The sequence below is a fragment of the Callorhinus ursinus genome, unplaced genomic scaffold (genome assembly GCF_003265705.2).
Source record: "Callorhinus ursinus isolate GAN/ISIS: 27379988/994484 unplaced genomic scaffold, GSC_fseal_2.0 scaffold10, whole genome shotgun sequence".
NCBI classification, from domain to species: Eukaryota; Metazoa; Chordata; class Mammalia; order Carnivora; family Otariidae; genus Callorhinus; species Callorhinus ursinus.
In genome coordinates this window covers 40,706,913-40,722,372 of record NW_027397072.1, presented here as the reverse complement: position 1 = coordinate 40,722,372, position 15,460 = coordinate 40,706,913, and the positions used below count along the sequence as shown (strand labels likewise).

Here is a 15,460-nt window from a genome sequence, read left to right as displayed (position 1 = left end):
AGAATGGAAAGCAGAAGTCTATATGCTTTTTTTTTTTTTTTTTTTTTTTTAAGTAGGCTCAATGCCTACTTAAAGCTCAGGGCTTCAACTCAGGGCCCTGAGGTCAAGAGATGGACACTTAACCCACTGAGCCACCCAGGTCTCCCAGAAGTCTATATACATTAATTTTAATCTGTTATTTTCACTATCATGAGCCTCTTTCCACATTGACAAACATATTTTCACAACGTCATAGCATTCTATCTGATGAATGCATCGTGATTTTATTTAACAATTCCCTATCTGGGGACAATGAGATTGTTTCCAGCTTTTCACTGTGATGAACACACTTGTACAGGTTTACTTGTGTGCCTGGTTATTTTCTTGATATAAGATCCTAGAAGTGTATAGATGAGTCAAAGGTGTACACATTTAAAGGTTTTTCATAGCTATTGCCAAATGTCCTTTCAGAAACGTTACACACAGCCATGCCCAGCAACTGTTTCCCGGCAGAGGGGCCTGTGCTGGGTGTAATTGTTTTCTGCCTTTGCCAATCTGATAGATGAAAAATGGTATCTCTGTGCTGTTTCAGTTTGCATTTCTTCGAGGGCGAGAGGTGTGGCTGGCTGATAATGGCTTCCTCCCAAAGATATGTCCGTGTACTAATCCCTGGAACCTGTGGATGTTACCTTATAAGGAAAAGGGGTCTTTGCAGATGTGATTAAGTTAAGGAACTTGAGTGGGGAGATTATCCAAGATTATCTGGGTGAGCCCTAAATGACATCACAAGTGTCCTTCCTTATAAGAAGGAAGCAGAGAGAGATTGGACAGAGGAGGAGGCCGTATGACCAGAGGCAGAAAGTGCAGTGATGAGATTTCACAGATCAGAGTCAGAGGCAGCCACCAGTAGCTGGAAGACGCAAGGAATACTCTCCCTACAGCCTCAGGAGGGAATTTGGCCCTGCCAATACCTTGATTTTGATTTAGTGAAAGTCATTTTGGACTTCCGGCCTCCCCAACAGTGAGAGAGTGCATTGCCAGTGTTTTAAGCCACCAAGTTTGTGATAATTTGTTATAGCAACCATGGGAAACTAATACAATAGGGTTTTCATATGTTTATGGACCACATGAAAAACTTTTTTAGAAACTTATAAAAATGAAATATCACACGATAATATGAATAGTATAATTCTATTTATGTGTAAGTAAATCTGAACGTTTGTATATGTGTTTACGTGTGCCTGGGAAAATGTCTGGAAGGATACACCCAACCAGTAACAGTGCCTCCTTGGAGTGAAGTGTGGCAAGCAGCGCAGGAGGGACTTTTACCTTGTACTCAAGATACTATTCGAGATCCATGGATATTGTTTGAAAAAGGCTTGAGACTGTATTCATGTATTAATTGTGTAAAAAGAGATAAGGCATCTTTGGTTGTGATAAATGGTAAAATACGTAGAAAGCAGAACAAAATAGGCTCTCTCCTCTGACCTATTCCTTTTCTCAAATGTATTTATTGATAGCTTGGTGTGTATCTTCGCAGACTTTTCTATGCAGAAACAAATATATATAATAATATAAATATATGTATATTTAATTTTTAAAAAAACAAATGAAAGGGAGGGCCGTAATACTGTTAATGTTTCTCCAAAATCATTCTAGGATCCATATGTGCGGGGGCCTCATTCTGTTGAGCTGGTTGCTGCACAGAGGCTCACTGTGAGACCCAGAACCCCTCTTCCCAACTTCCCTGCTGCTTTGAACTTCCTTGTATCTGTGACTTTGTCCATGTGTGGGGGAATCGCTGTAGAAAACTCCCCTGCCAGTTGCGTTGAAAAATAGTTTTAGGTATTCCCATACTGCCTTTCAGTCTGCTTTTAAAACGGATGGTCTCGTCAACACTTCCCCACTGTGGATGGCACGAGATCCACTTTTTTAAACTTTCCCAAACTGGTTGGAGAGGGATGCTATCTTAATGTAACTCTAAGAGGCATTTCTTTCAGCAGGAGGCCGGTTGGGTTATTTTTTGCATGCTCCTTGGCTTCCGAGGTAGCTTTGTGAACGGCTTCAGAGGTCACAGGCACACAGTTTTCCTTCGCAACGAACCCAATCCGAATCCTTTCTGAAACCAGGAGTGTGAGTTATTCGTTGACGGACCTGGTCCGCAACTATGGGGCAAAGGTGATCTTTGGGGATTTCAGCGGCGGGTGACTTTAGACACCTGAACAAGGTCAAAAACCTGGGCTAGGGAGGGGGCGCGTTGGAACCCCACAGGAAGGAGGAGCGGAAGGCCGCCCGGCATATTCCGGGGTGCCATAAATTTGCCCGATCCTCTGTCCTACGCATCCGGCGAGGGCCAGCAGGCTGTTGGGATCCCGCGCTCCGAGGAACTCCAGGCAGCGAGTGTCCGCGACGGGTCTGTGTGTCCGAAGCTTTCCCGCAGGGGGCAGTGCCGCCCGCCAGCGCGCCGCTGCGGTGGGAGGGGGTGTGGAAGCGGTGCGGAGTTCTGGGGGTTCTTTGGAAGAAAGTTAGGGGATGCCTAGCGGTGGGGGCAGTGGGCCGGAGGGTGCAGCTGGGCCGCCCGGCGTGCGGGACGAGGGGCAGGGGAAGGGGTCAGGGGGGGGGGGGGGGGTGACGAGGGCGGTACGCGCGGCGGGGAGGCGCAGCCCCCGGAAGGTGTGAGTGAGCGGTGTGCGAGTGTGAATGCGAGTGAGTGTGTGCGCGCTGGAGCTCTCCGGGTTCCGCGAGGCGCGCGGGTGTCAGCTTGCAGCCGGGGCTCCTCCCTCCGGCCCCCCTGCCCAGACCGGCGATCCCTCCTTCCTCCGCCGCTCGCCCCTCCCCGGCGGGCCAGGCGCTGGGACGCCCCGGCGGAGCAGGCGGCGGCGGCGAGTTGGGGAGCCCTGGGCTGGGCGCTGCCGGAGGGGCCCGAGCCGAGCCGCCCCCGCCCCGGCCCGGCCGCGCCGGCCCGCTTCCCGCGGGGCCACGCCCTGTCAAACTTTGTTGCTGCGGCCGCCGCGGCGGCGAGCCGAGCGGGCCGGCGAGCGGGAGGGAGAGAGGGAGGGGCGGGCGCCGGGCCGGGCCGGGCCGGGCGCGGGCGGCGAGGGGCTCCGAGAGCGGCGGCCCCGGCCCGCGCGGCCCCACCATGCCCCAGCTCGGCGGCGGCGGCGGCGGGGGAGGCGGCGGCGGCGGCGGCGGCTCGGGCGCCGGGGCGGCCGGCGGAGGGGACGACCTCGGGGCGAACGACGAGCTGATCCCCTTCCAAGACGAGGGGGGCGAGGAGCAGGAGCCGAGCAGCGACAGTGCCTCCGCGCAGCGGGACCTGGACGAGGTCAAGTCGTCCCTGGTCAACGAGTCGGAGAACCAGAGCAGCAGCTCGGACTCGGAGGTAAGGAGGCTCCCGCGGCCGACCCCGGGGGACCCCAGCCCCGCGCCCGCTCACCCGCCCTCGCCTTTGTGTCTCCTCCGCAGGCGGAGAGGCGCCCGCAGCCCGCCCGGGACGCCTTCCAGAAGCCGCGGGACTATTTCGCCGAAGGTACGTGCGGGTCGGGGCAGCCCCCAGTCCCGGGCCCCGTTGCGCCCAGCGCCTCAGCTCAGGCCGCCCACGGTTCCCCTGGCCCCGTGGCCGTGCCCCTGCTCTCCGTCCTCCGCGGCCACAGCAGTCCTGGAGCGCGGTCCCCGCCCCGGGTCTCCTGCCGCCGCGCTGTCCCGGGGGCCCGGGCCTCACACCCCTGCCTCGGTCTTGCCCGCAGTGAGAAGGCCCCAGGACGGCGCGTTCTTTAAGGGCCCCCCGTATCCTGGGTACCCGTTCCTGATGATCCCAGACTTGAGCAGTCCGTACCTCTCCAACGGACCCTTGTCTCCCGGAGGAGCGCGCACGGTGAGTGCCTGTCGGGCCGCGCCCGGGCGGGTGGGAGGCCGGGCCGGCGGGATGCGACACCGGCTCGGCGATGGGGTGGGGGATGGGGCCGTCCCGGGAGGATCCTGGGCAGAACATGTTTGCGGAGTTGAACTATTCTGTGGCGGCCGAGCGTTAGGCTGCGCTGGGCAGTGTCTGGATGAAAGTAAAGTTCCTTTACGTTTTCCCCTTCTGTTGGGGAGAGGCTTTGGGGTCCACTTCTGGGGGTGTTCCCTGGCCTCCAAAATTCTTTGCTGGCAGTAAAGGAAAACTTGGATTTGTGCCGGCTTTTTTTGGCGGGGGGGGGGTTGGTTCTCGCTTTCCTTCCTGGAGATCCGTCAGCTTTCCCTGGCAGTTAGGCAATGGGCCGGGGGAGCTGGGTTGGCGACGCTGCCCCCGACTTCAATTTCTCTGAGCGGCTGCGAGTTGGTTCCTAAGAAACCCAGTATTCGTGGCGGATTATTCACCCCCCCCCCCCCCCCCGCCAAGCCCTCGAGCAGGGGCTTCAACTGTTCTGTGGAGCTTGGGATTTTAAACTCCCCTAGATGATTTGGAGGGTGACCCGAGGCATTCTTCAAGTTGAGGAACTTGGCTTTTTCCCCCTTTGTTGCCGGCTTTTCTCATTTAAAGCGAGCGCTGCGACACTTTAAACCTGTTAATGGGCGCGCATTGTGTGCTGCGCGCTGGCATTTAGAGCCGTGATTAAGCAAATTGACCGGGCCCCAGACGACGTGCAAATGAGGGCGGATTCCATCGCCCCCTCCCTGGCCCTAAACTCGCGCCCCCCGCGTCGCGAGGGGCGCAGCCCTGGGCCGGCGAGGCCTTTGTGCCCCCCGAGCCGCCACCTCACCCCACCCCAGGACCGACTGCCCAGGTGCTAGGTCCGATGGCGGATCTTCGGTGAGCACCTACTTACTGTGACTGTGTGTCAGGCTCTTGCGCGCGGTCCCTTGGGCGCCACGCGCGCATTGGTGTTTCTCTTTGCTTCCCAGTGCCCGCCAGTTCGTTCTTGATTCGGGGGCGGGAGGTGTTGGCGCCTTAGGAGCAGGCCCGACAGACTCACTTTTTGTTTAAGCTGTCCTTAAATAGTGATCATAATTAAAGGGCCGCCTGAGAAGTGCTCGGTGATGAATGGGCGCTGCCTGCTGACGTGGTACAGGGTCGGTGGAGAGTGGAGGCACCGCTGTGGGTTCAGTGGAGGCTCTCTCCGGGCCGGAAGGGATGTGGCAGTGGAGGTAGGGGGCTCTGACCTGGGGAGAGGGGCGTGGGACCACACACCTTCACCTTTGAAGCAGGGAAGGAAGGCCCCGCGGTTTTGTCCCTGCTTTGGAGCACCCCCAGGAAGTCCTGAATATAAGCTGGATACGGGCATCTGACTGGTGCCTTTTCTCATTCATATTGAAAGTGGGTAAAGTAAAAGTTGAGCAAAACAAGCTGCAGGGACTTCGTTTAGGTTTCCACTGATTCCCTTCCCTGTGCGCAGGTGTAGCTCAGTTCCGCAAGGATTTTGAAAGCTCACTTTTTGCTCAGGTCCCTGTCACTTTGTGTGCGAGAGGGTGATACTAACACAGTCCCATTTTTCCATTTACCATTAGATATCTGGAAAGAGGAGTCTGGGAGGCATTAAGGTCCGTGAGTCAGCACTGATCCAGGTCCTGGTGCAGATAAAGTCACCAGAAATGTCCCAAATAGGACCCACCATTTCCCTCAGGCAGGCTCTTCCTTCCACCCACCCAATTCTCTTTAGGGTGTTTTCATTCTTCCCCTTTGAACCCTGACTCTGACAGCCGCCTGTCTTCATCTGTTGCTCCCCACCCCCACCCCAAGAGCCCCGGGGGGACAGGTTTTCTGTTTGTGTCCTATCCCTTCTTCCTTCTGCCATCTTCTACTGCCCTCCCTTCCGTCTTCCACCTTACATGTTCTTTTTTTTTTTTTAAAGATTTTATTTATTTATTTGAGAGAGAGAGAATGAGAGATAGAGAGCATGAGAGGGAAGAGGGTCAGAGGGAGAAGCCGACTCCCTGCTGAACAGGAAGCCCGATGCGGGACTCGATCCCGGGACCCCAGGATCATGACCTGAGCCGAAGGCAGACGCTTAACCAGCTGAGCCACCCAGGCGCCCCACCTTACATGTTCTTTTGCCCAAGAACTTCCACAGGCTGATTATCACTGGTACTGGGGATTCCTGATGACTAAATCCAGGCCTGCCAGGGAATTTTGGAGCCCTCCTTGGAGAAGCCAACCTTTCTTTCCCTGCCTGTTTCTGACTGTCCCTGCTCATTCCTGCAGCCGTTCCCGGCCTGGACCCGTGTCACTGTCCTCCTTTTAAGCCTCCAGGGACACTCAAGTCTTCTTGCATGCAGCCTTTCAGAAGGAACTTAGTGTGTCCTATCCCACTCCCATACATAGTCTTGTTCCCCTGGTGAATTGCCCCAACAGAAGTAAGTTCAGTTTCCCTGTAGTTTCTGTGCCCCTTCTGTGCCCATAGTTGTGTTAGGCCTGCGTGGTTACAAAGTTCACTGATGTGCCAGGGAAGTTTCCTGCTGTTAGATGAGCTCCACAAAACCCACTAATTTTGACCTTATCCTTGAGTATCATGGGCTTTTAGGAAAGCAAGTGAGGAAACACTTAAGCACTTGATTGTCTGGACTGTAAGGTTGAGACGATGCTTTTCCTGTGGATGATTATATTGTTGTAATTAATGTGATTCTCACAGTAGGCAAATTGTAGGTGCAGACAAAGTGGCCCTCAGTTGGGGGCCAATCCTGGTAAAATGAATGTAGATAGTGGGTAGAGGAGGGGTGGGGGGCGGGTAGCTGACGTGGGGGGAGGGGTGCCCGGAATATATGATCTGGTCTCTCTTTTGGCATCCCAGGTCTTTTTTTTGTTTTATTACTACATTTCACAACCTTAGGCGTTGCTCCTCTAAAGCCTCTAAGTAGTATAAAATTGGATGACTTCACTTCTCTGCTGCTGTCACACTTTCTGGAAATACCAAGCCACAACCAAAGTCGGGATTGGTTGGGGCGTCCTCAGGGTGTTAATTGACGCTAGGAATAGCAAGCATCAGGGCTGTGACACCCTCATCCCCTGGCGTGATTCCTGCTGGGGGTGACCGGGGGCTGGCCCGTGCTGCAGGTTGGCCTTCTCTTCCTTATGCCTTACCTTTGCCCTGCACTCTGGCCTGGCTGGGAGGCTGGGAAGTGGCCTTTTCCTGAGGCTCTTTAGAGAAGAGGTCCCCTTAGCCTGGGGTGTGTGCCAAGCCTCTAAGCCATGATTCATTCTCCTCTGGAGCCTTGGGGACCCTGTGGCCTATGAAGAGATGAATAAGTGCCACACACCGTCTTTTACTCCTTGAAATAGGCACCCTGAAATTATACATTCATTCACGAAAAGGCTTCACAAGTTTACTAAACCACCTTGGTGCCAGTGACTGGTTTTTTGCTAGGAAAACGTAAGCCAATGCGGAAGAAAGTGGATGTCAAAAATAGTGTAAGACTAATGAGAGCCCAAACGAAAATGCTGAATGTGGTTCAGTGACTTAGCTATGAGCTGGTAGAGAGGAATTGGACCATCATGTGAGTGCTGACGACATTTTGGAGAAGAACAGTTCTAGGTAGAGTTGCCAAGGGAGTCTATATGGTTTTGGCGTCCAGTTTCTGCATTTAAGAGCTACTATCATGCAGCTCAAGCATCACCCTTTGGCATCTTCCTCAGACCAGCTTAACTAAGGTTTCTGTAGGAAATGGGTCTGTTCTCCAAATGTCTGCTGGTTTTCAGCACTTCCTATCCTACCGCCTCCCATGGCCAGTCTTGCTAGCATCCTGGATGCGCCTGCTTCCTTCCTGATACAAAGGAACCCCAGCAGAAATCTTTGTGTACAGAGAGAGAAGTGGTCTGTCTTTAGGAATTGTATGTAAAAGTGAATGAGTAAATCCTTTTCTTTTGGAAGATCGGTATAAACATGCTGCTTTTGGTAAAATTCTTTAAAGCCATTTCATCTAAATATAACTTCTGTTCCATTTTTTTTCTAAATATAACTCAGGGTTTAATGAGGGTTTTTTACATGCAACGAGCTTTTGCAGGGGCCCTGCCTGAGTTGCTGCAGTTTTGGCACTTGGATTGCTGGGGTGATGGGGTGACAAATGGTGACAGAGTCTGTGGAGGGAACTTGAAAGCTGTCCATCTTTTTCCTTTGGGTAGGTCTGCAGATCCGGTAGGGAATGCCTGACTTGCTTAACTTTCGGAAAGTTATAGGTTGGACTCATTCTTTGTTGATCTCACTTCATGGAATTCTGGAGGAGAAAGTAAGCTAGGACACAAAAATCTTAACTTTTAACAGAGTGTTCCTGCCTTTACAGTGATGTGCAGAGTTACCCCAAAAAATTGCGACCTAAAAAATAATTTAAATGATTAACTTGTTGGAAGCTGCAATAATCCAAATCTATGTAATGCAACTATCCTACTTATATTCCAACTTAGAGTCAACTTTACTTGCCAAACTGGAGAAATTTAGGTTGGTACCCTTAAGATTAATTCATAACTCCTCAACTTCATCTGATATTTACTGAGGACCTGTCACGGGCCGTGGGAAAGAGGATGAAGTAGACCCAGCTTTGCCCTCTAGGGCTAAATATTGAAGTAGTGTGAACCCAGACCACTCTAATAGGAAATCTTTGTTAAGAGTCAACAAAGTCCAGAAAAGAATCTTCAGAGGAAAGAGGATAGAAAAGTTGTTTTGGGCTAGCATGATCAAGGAACATAAGGAGAGGAAGTTGTTTTAAACTAGTCCCTGAGGTGCCTGGCTGGCTCAGTTGGTAGAGCATGTGACTCTTGATCCCGAGGTTGTGAGTTCGAGTCCCACATAGGGTGTAGAGATTACTTAAAATAAAATCTAAAAAAAGGAAACAAACCCCCCAAACCTAAACTAGTCCCTGAAACTCAGTCATTCTTTAATTCAAAGTGATTCTTGTTAATTATAAAAACTTAAACAAACAGTACAGTCTTCTTTAAACCCCAATCATGAGGTAGAAGCCAGCCCCGGGAGAGCAAAGGCCAAAAGTTCAGGGCTGTTGGGGGTAATACAAGTTATTCCGTTTGCCTGGAAGGATGAGGGGCCAGGGCATGGGAGGCCTTGAGTGTCAGTGAAGGAATCCAGTCTTATTCAAGAAGCAGCAGAGAACCATTGAAAGTTATGCTGGAAAGTGATGTGACTGGTATGTGTGCTTAGATCATGATGATTGGAGGGAGAGGACCTGGAAGGAGCTACGAGGGTTAGGAGACTCCTAGGAGTCCGGGGTGAGGTGAAAAGTGCCCAAGAGTATCTCAATGGAACAGAAAGATAGGATGGGAGAGACTGGAATGGTTGCTTGAATTTCTACAGGGAGGGGTAGTAAGTGAAGGCAGAAAACGGCTGGCTGATGTCACAATTCTCGCCATCTAAGCCTCGGTAACCTGGGGGAATGACTTCTTCCAGGTGGGGCCCTGGTGCTCCATCTTTGCCTGCCCCATGCTAGACAGGTGCTCATCGACCATTTTGGCAATAGCAGAGCTCACACAGGCTGTGAGGGGTTTTCGTCTCAAGGAACTGCCTGAGTTTCATCGGAGATGCATGGGGTCTGAGGGGATGCTGAGTGGATAGTGGAAATCGCAGCAACCGGATGATGCAAGGGAGCCAGAGAAGAAGGGACAAGATGCTCAGAGCAGAGAAAGAAGTCACTGGGGCAGCATGGAAAGGAGCCCTTGACAAGGTAAGAGGCGTGCTAGGTCCTTGGACATCCTGGAAGCTGGTCCTCAGCATCAGACACCACAGAGAGAGGGGGCAAGAAGGTGGGGGAGTGAAGAGGAGCTTTGGGAATTTAGCAATTAGGAAGTTATTGGTGCCCAGTGAGACAAGTGATCCAGGCAAATGGGGGTGATAAAGATAGGGAGGCAGAGGGGTACTAGCTCAGCACTTCCCAGTTGGGTGCCCGGTGCTGTGCTGTGGATTGGTCCCAGGGAGTGGCCCATCCCTTACTCAGCCAGAACCCCAGACCAGACTCCCGCAGTGTCGGGCAGGCTTCCCACGCTCCCCCTGTGTACCTTACACATTTTCTGTCTACTGTAACCTGGAAGATGTTGAAAAGCAGATTCCGGACAACCCATTGAAGAAGTTTGGCTGCCGCAAGGAGGGGGAAGGAAGAGCCACGGGCCGTGGAGAAGAGCCTATGGGGGATGCTGGAGTGGGAGCTTGTTTGTAGGGCAGTAGGGTAGGGTGGAAGATGAATGGGGGAGAAGACAGGAGGAAGAAGAGATGGGACTAGAACTGGGAAGAAGTCAGTCTTGTTTCAGTGACAGAGGACGCTCAGCAGTAGATGGTCTCCCAGTTGTACAGATGAGCCCTAGAGTTGAAGATGAAGATGTGGAGAAAGAGGCAGAGTTGGGCAGAGATTGAGGGGCAGTGCATCAGATGACTGGATAGTTTTGGTGTTCTCAAACCAAGGGCCAGTTGGCTAGGGTGAAGGTTCTGGACGTTTTGGCAGTACAAGCCCTTCCTCCGCACCCCATGAGAAAACTCAAAACCTTTGGGAACCTTTTAGCTACACGTTGAATAATGAAACATTGTGCCTTGATTGAGAGATAGGACACACCTGGGACATGTTTCCTCATTTTAATGTCTGCAGCTGGCTGATTTTGAAGGATAAAGATAGGAATCAAAATACAACTCATTTGCTGTCAGAGGCAGATACTGGGATGTGATAAATAATTGGGATGGGAAAGGACTGAATGCTTAAAAGCGTGTAGAAAACAACCCAAATGGGCTAGCCTGATAATGTACTTTTGGAGGAGGTTTTGCTATGTCCCATGCTTTATTATCTTCTCTCAAACTGGATTGGATTTCAGGGATGATGAAATAAATTGCAGTTTCCAAAACCTTGGCATTCGGGAATGAAGGAAACACAAGGGAAATAAAGGTGAAAAGGTGACCTGCCTTTTCTTCTGTACCGTATCTGCTGAATGAACAACGCTGAGGCGCTGTAGTTTCTTTCTTCGACTCATAAGGTGAATGCTTAGAGATGCTCAGAGTTAACCTCCACTGACATACCTTTAAGGTTCTAAAATAAATTTCAGAATCTTAAATCTTTTCATTATGTATACAGCCTATAGATTTTCATGGGAAAATGAGCAGTTAGTTTAGAAACACATTTCAGAATTTGAAAGTAAAACCATGAAAGTGTTTTCCTAAACATGGCTCTTTTCTGGAGCTTTTGTAGTTGTGATAAGGGGTGATAACTTTAGTTACCTGGAGTCCTCAGGACAGGGAATGAACTCACACTCTGGAACTGTGCTATAGCATTTTAGAAATCTCAGTGGGGAGTCCGCTTCCGGATTCTCTTCCTCTGCCCCTCCTCTCATGCTCGTGCTCTCTCTCTCTCTCTCTCAAATAAACAAATACATCCTAAAAAAAGGAAAGAAGAAATCTGTTTCATTCAAGAGAAACAAGGCCCCAGGTGTTCACCATAATTGTAGAAAGTAACCATAAAATAAATATAAACAAAAAGTTCCCAAAAGAAGAGACTACAAATAACAACCACATATGTGAAACTAATGTTCAACCTCCTAGGTAGTCAAAAAATGCTAATAAGGAAAAGAATCTCTCCCCCCCCACCAAATTACCAGAGACTTTTGTCTTAATATGACTTTTAAATGCTGGCAGATGTAAAGTGGGGGCTCTCATTTGCTGTTCCTGAAGGGTGTTAACAGCTCCGCCCCATTTGGAAAGCACTTGGCTTTAGCTTCTAAAACCTTAATATGGGGCGCCTGGGTGGCTCAGTCATTAAGCGTCTGCCTTCGGCTTAGGTTGCGATCCCAGGACCCTGAGATCGGGCTCCCCGCTCCGCAGGAAGCCTGCTTCTCCCCCTCCCACTCCCCCTGCTTATGTTCCCTCTCTCGCTGTGTCTCTCTGTCAAATAAATAAAATCTTTACAAAAATAAATAAATCCTTAATATTTCTCATAGCTTCTAACCTGCTAGGAAGTAGGTACTTGCTATTCCCATTTTGCTGCTGTGCAAGCGGACTAGTAGGGGTCAAGTGTCTTGTTCAAGGTCACGCCACTGGTAATTGACGGCGCAAAGATTTGAAACTTGGTTGTGAGTTTAAAGTCTGGGTCTTCCTGTTCTACCCTTGTGACTGACTACTCACACGCCTGATGTAACTAACTCCTCCTCCCATTGGGAAGACCGCTGACCTTTGTTTCTCGGTTCCGAAATCCTGATGAGAGTTACCGGTTGGGGTGGAGGGTGGGTAGATTTGTTCTGACTTTACAAATTGGACCTGGGAACGCACCTTCTCAAATAAACAGTTGTCGAAGTGAGTGGCTGGGGCTTAAGTTGTTCTAGAGGACTGTACCCTGGAGGACTTACATAACCTTTAGTGGGCGGCCCCCAGAAAGTCACCACTGCATGTATACCCTCTTTGGAGAAAAAAGTGGTTATCTACTAACATTAGAACTTTTTTGAACTTGGGGCCAGTTTTTCCTTGTTGAACTCGGTGAGGGCTGGAAGAATACACAAGTGTGTATTTGGTGTAGAAGAAGGCGGGAGGCGTGAACTTGCTTGCTACCCCTGCGATTTGTATTACAACATAGTTTGGTTAGTAAACCAAACTCTGGTGAACCAAGCGTGCAAATATTATTCCCATATTGTTTATTTTATAAAATAATGTATAAATTGGTTGCTTTTTTAAAGCTCTCTAAGTTAAAAAATCAGTCCCAGTCATTTATAACTATTTCAGTAAGTTGACAAATAAATACTAAACATTTCCACAGAGAATTATTTTAAGAATTGTAGAGAAGGTATTAGTCTCCTTCCTACTCCCCGTTCTCTGTGTGTGTGGGTGTGTGTGTATGTACATGTGTGGGTGTTGGTGGGTGTTGAAAATTAGGATTCAGCTTTTTCTTTCACTTCCCAAGTGATCCTTCAGGTGGTCTCTTTCTGAAAACAATAGCATGGTGGAGAGTAACAGGAGAGGCTTCTGAGTATGGTTGATAGAACGTGGGGAGGCACTTGGGATTCTAGCTAAGCCCTTCTGGAAATCTGAGTATTGCAAGACACTAAATCTTAGTGAGATAAATGTCTTATACCTCATACAGTGAATGGGGCCATTATTTGTAGGAACATCTATTAAAAAAAAGTGTGGAAAACAAAAAGACATAAATATGAGAGAGATAGTAACTATGATTAAAAAGATAGCTGGATCTAGGGACATCTGGCTGGCTCAGTCAGTGGAGTGTGTGACTCTTGATCTCAGGGTCACAAGTTCAAGTCCCGTGTTGGGCATAGAGCTTACTTTTTTTTAAAAAAAAAGATATTTATTTATTTACTTATTTGAGAGAGAGCATGCACAAGAGAGCACAAGCAGCATCCCCACTGAGCAGGAACCCGATGCGGGGCTCAATTCCAGGACCCCGGGATCATGACCTGAGCCTCGTGACCTGAGCTGAAGGCAGATTCTTTTTTTTTTTTTTTAAGATTTTATTTATTTATTTATTTGAAAGGGAAAAGGGGGGGGGGGGGGGGGGGGGGGGGGAGAGGGAGAAGCAGGCTCCCCGCTGAGCAGAGAGCCAGATGTGAGGCTCTGTCTCAGGACCCTGGGATCATGACCTCAGCTGAAGGCAGATGCTTAACCGACTGAGCCACCCAGGCGCCCCTAGAGCTTACTTAAAAAAAAAAAAAAAATCTAACAATGAGGAAGAAAAAACAAAAGAAATAGGAATTAAGTGGTATGAAATGCTGATCAGTTAACAAGTCCAGATTTGTTGGCAGTAGTGATTTCTGATCTTTGGGACTACATTCTTCCCTGTAAATTCCAAAAGGATAAATCGAGGTCGCTAAGGTCAGATGGATTTATAATACATACCTGTTAGGGGTTGGGTGTTCCTCCCTGAGATTCTTTTGCAAGGACCCTGCCTGGGTACCCTTGGAGCCCTCCGAGCTGGAAGAGAGCATCCAGCCCACTGAGGAGCACAAGCTCAGGGAGACTGTGACCTTGCCCAGGATCAAACAGTTATGAAGGATGGAAACCGGACTAGGGCTCAGTTGCATCACTGGGCTTTACTCTCTCCACTACTCAGGGGGATCTACAATGAGCCCTGCAGTGCTAACAGAGAAAGTACGCCTCAAAATACTTCTTTATTAAACTGTAACACCTGACTCATGATAAGTGACTCACAGACATTTGTCAGATGTTGACAGCATGAATATTTAAACGTCAACATTTTAAAAAAACAGCCCTGTAGGCACCTGCAGTGTTCCGGGGCACTGTATCACCCTGTTTACAACTGTTACCGCATTGGATGCTTGCACATCTGCTCTCATGATCTGTTTTATCCTGGAGGAAGCTGAGACAGAATGTAAGTGAGGGGCCCAGAGTCCCCCCTCTGGAAAGTGTTTGAGCCATCATTCCAGCCACAGTGCTAGAGTGCCCCTCTACTGAGAGCTGACCACCAAATGCATGTGAAAATGCCATTTGGAACAAGGCACAAAGAAATGGTGTGTACAAGTTAAAGAGGAGTGAGGAGTAACATGTCTGTATTCATTTTGGTGGCATTTCCAGCCCTTTCCTTTAGAGGCACTTTTAATCCCTACCCTGCCGGGGGTAGTCAGAGCTTTAATGGCTGGTCTCTTCACAGGTTCAGAGATAGTGTTCATTGCTGTCTCGATCTTTCTTTTCTGTCCTCTGCGGCTCTGTTTAATCGATTCCCTCTGATTTCCTTGTGTTTTTCTTCTCACATCTTGAGGTGGTAAACTTGTTTCTTTAGATACCATGATATAAAATTCTGTCACGTGCATCTGTTGACTTAAGTCTGTTTGCCTGCTTCCTACTCTTGACCAAGTCCCACTTGCTTGTGCATGCATGAATATTCTTTTCTTTTTTTTAAGATTTATTTTCAGGCAATCTCTACACCCAACCTGGGGCTTGAACCCAGAACCCCTAGATCAGGAGCCGCATTCTCCACCAACTGAGCCAGCCAGGTACCCCTGAATATTATTTTCTTCTTGTTTTTGTTTTTTTTTTTTAAGATTTTATTTATTTATTTGAGAGAGAGAGAACACAAGTGGGCGGAGGGGCAGAGGGAGAAGCAGACTCCCTGTTGAGCAGGGAGCCCGATGTGGGACTCGATCCCAGGACCCCGGGATCATGACCTGAGCTGAAGGCAGATGCTTAATGACTGAGCCACCCAGGTGCCCTGCATATTATTTTCTTTTCTTTTTTTTTTTTTAAGATTTATTTATTTATTTGAGAGAGTGAGAATGAGAGAGAGAGAGAGTACATGAGAGGGGGGAGGGTTAGGGGGAGAAGCAGGCTCCCCGCTGAGCGGGGAGCCCGATGCGGGACTCAGTCCCGGGACTCCAGGATCATGACCTGAGCCGAAGGCAGTCGCTTAACCAACTGAGCCACCCAGGCGCCCCTGCATATTATTTTTGATGTAAATTGGATATAGTCTTTGCTTATCAATTATATTATCTATTGAACTATTTTCTAGGAGGACCGCAGAGAGGAGAGGTAGAGTATTAGAGTAGGCGTGTTAAAGATATGTGACATGAAAA

The 15,460-nt window shown here is 49.5% G+C and overlaps 1 protein-coding gene across 2 annotated transcripts in view; it reads left to right on the top strand.

Annotated features, from left to right (window-relative positions):
* The first annotated feature begins 3,114 nt into the window (after positions 1 to 3,114).
* TCF7L1 (transcription factor 7 like 1) overlaps positions 3,115 to 15,460 on the top strand; it is a 151,576-nt gene continuing 139,230 nt past the window's right edge. For both annotated transcript variants that reach the window (XM_073897462.1, XM_025867630.2), the window contains exons 1-3: positions 3,115 to 3,361; positions 3,445 to 3,508; positions 3,726 to 3,853. In XM_073897462.1, coding sequence (XP_073753563.1) covers positions 3,119 to 3,361; positions 3,445 to 3,508; positions 3,726 to 3,853 — 435 coding nt within the window. In that variant the 5' untranslated portion in view covers positions 3,115 to 3,118. The remainder of the gene's footprint in view (positions 3,362 to 3,444; positions 3,509 to 3,725; positions 3,854 to 15,460) is intronic.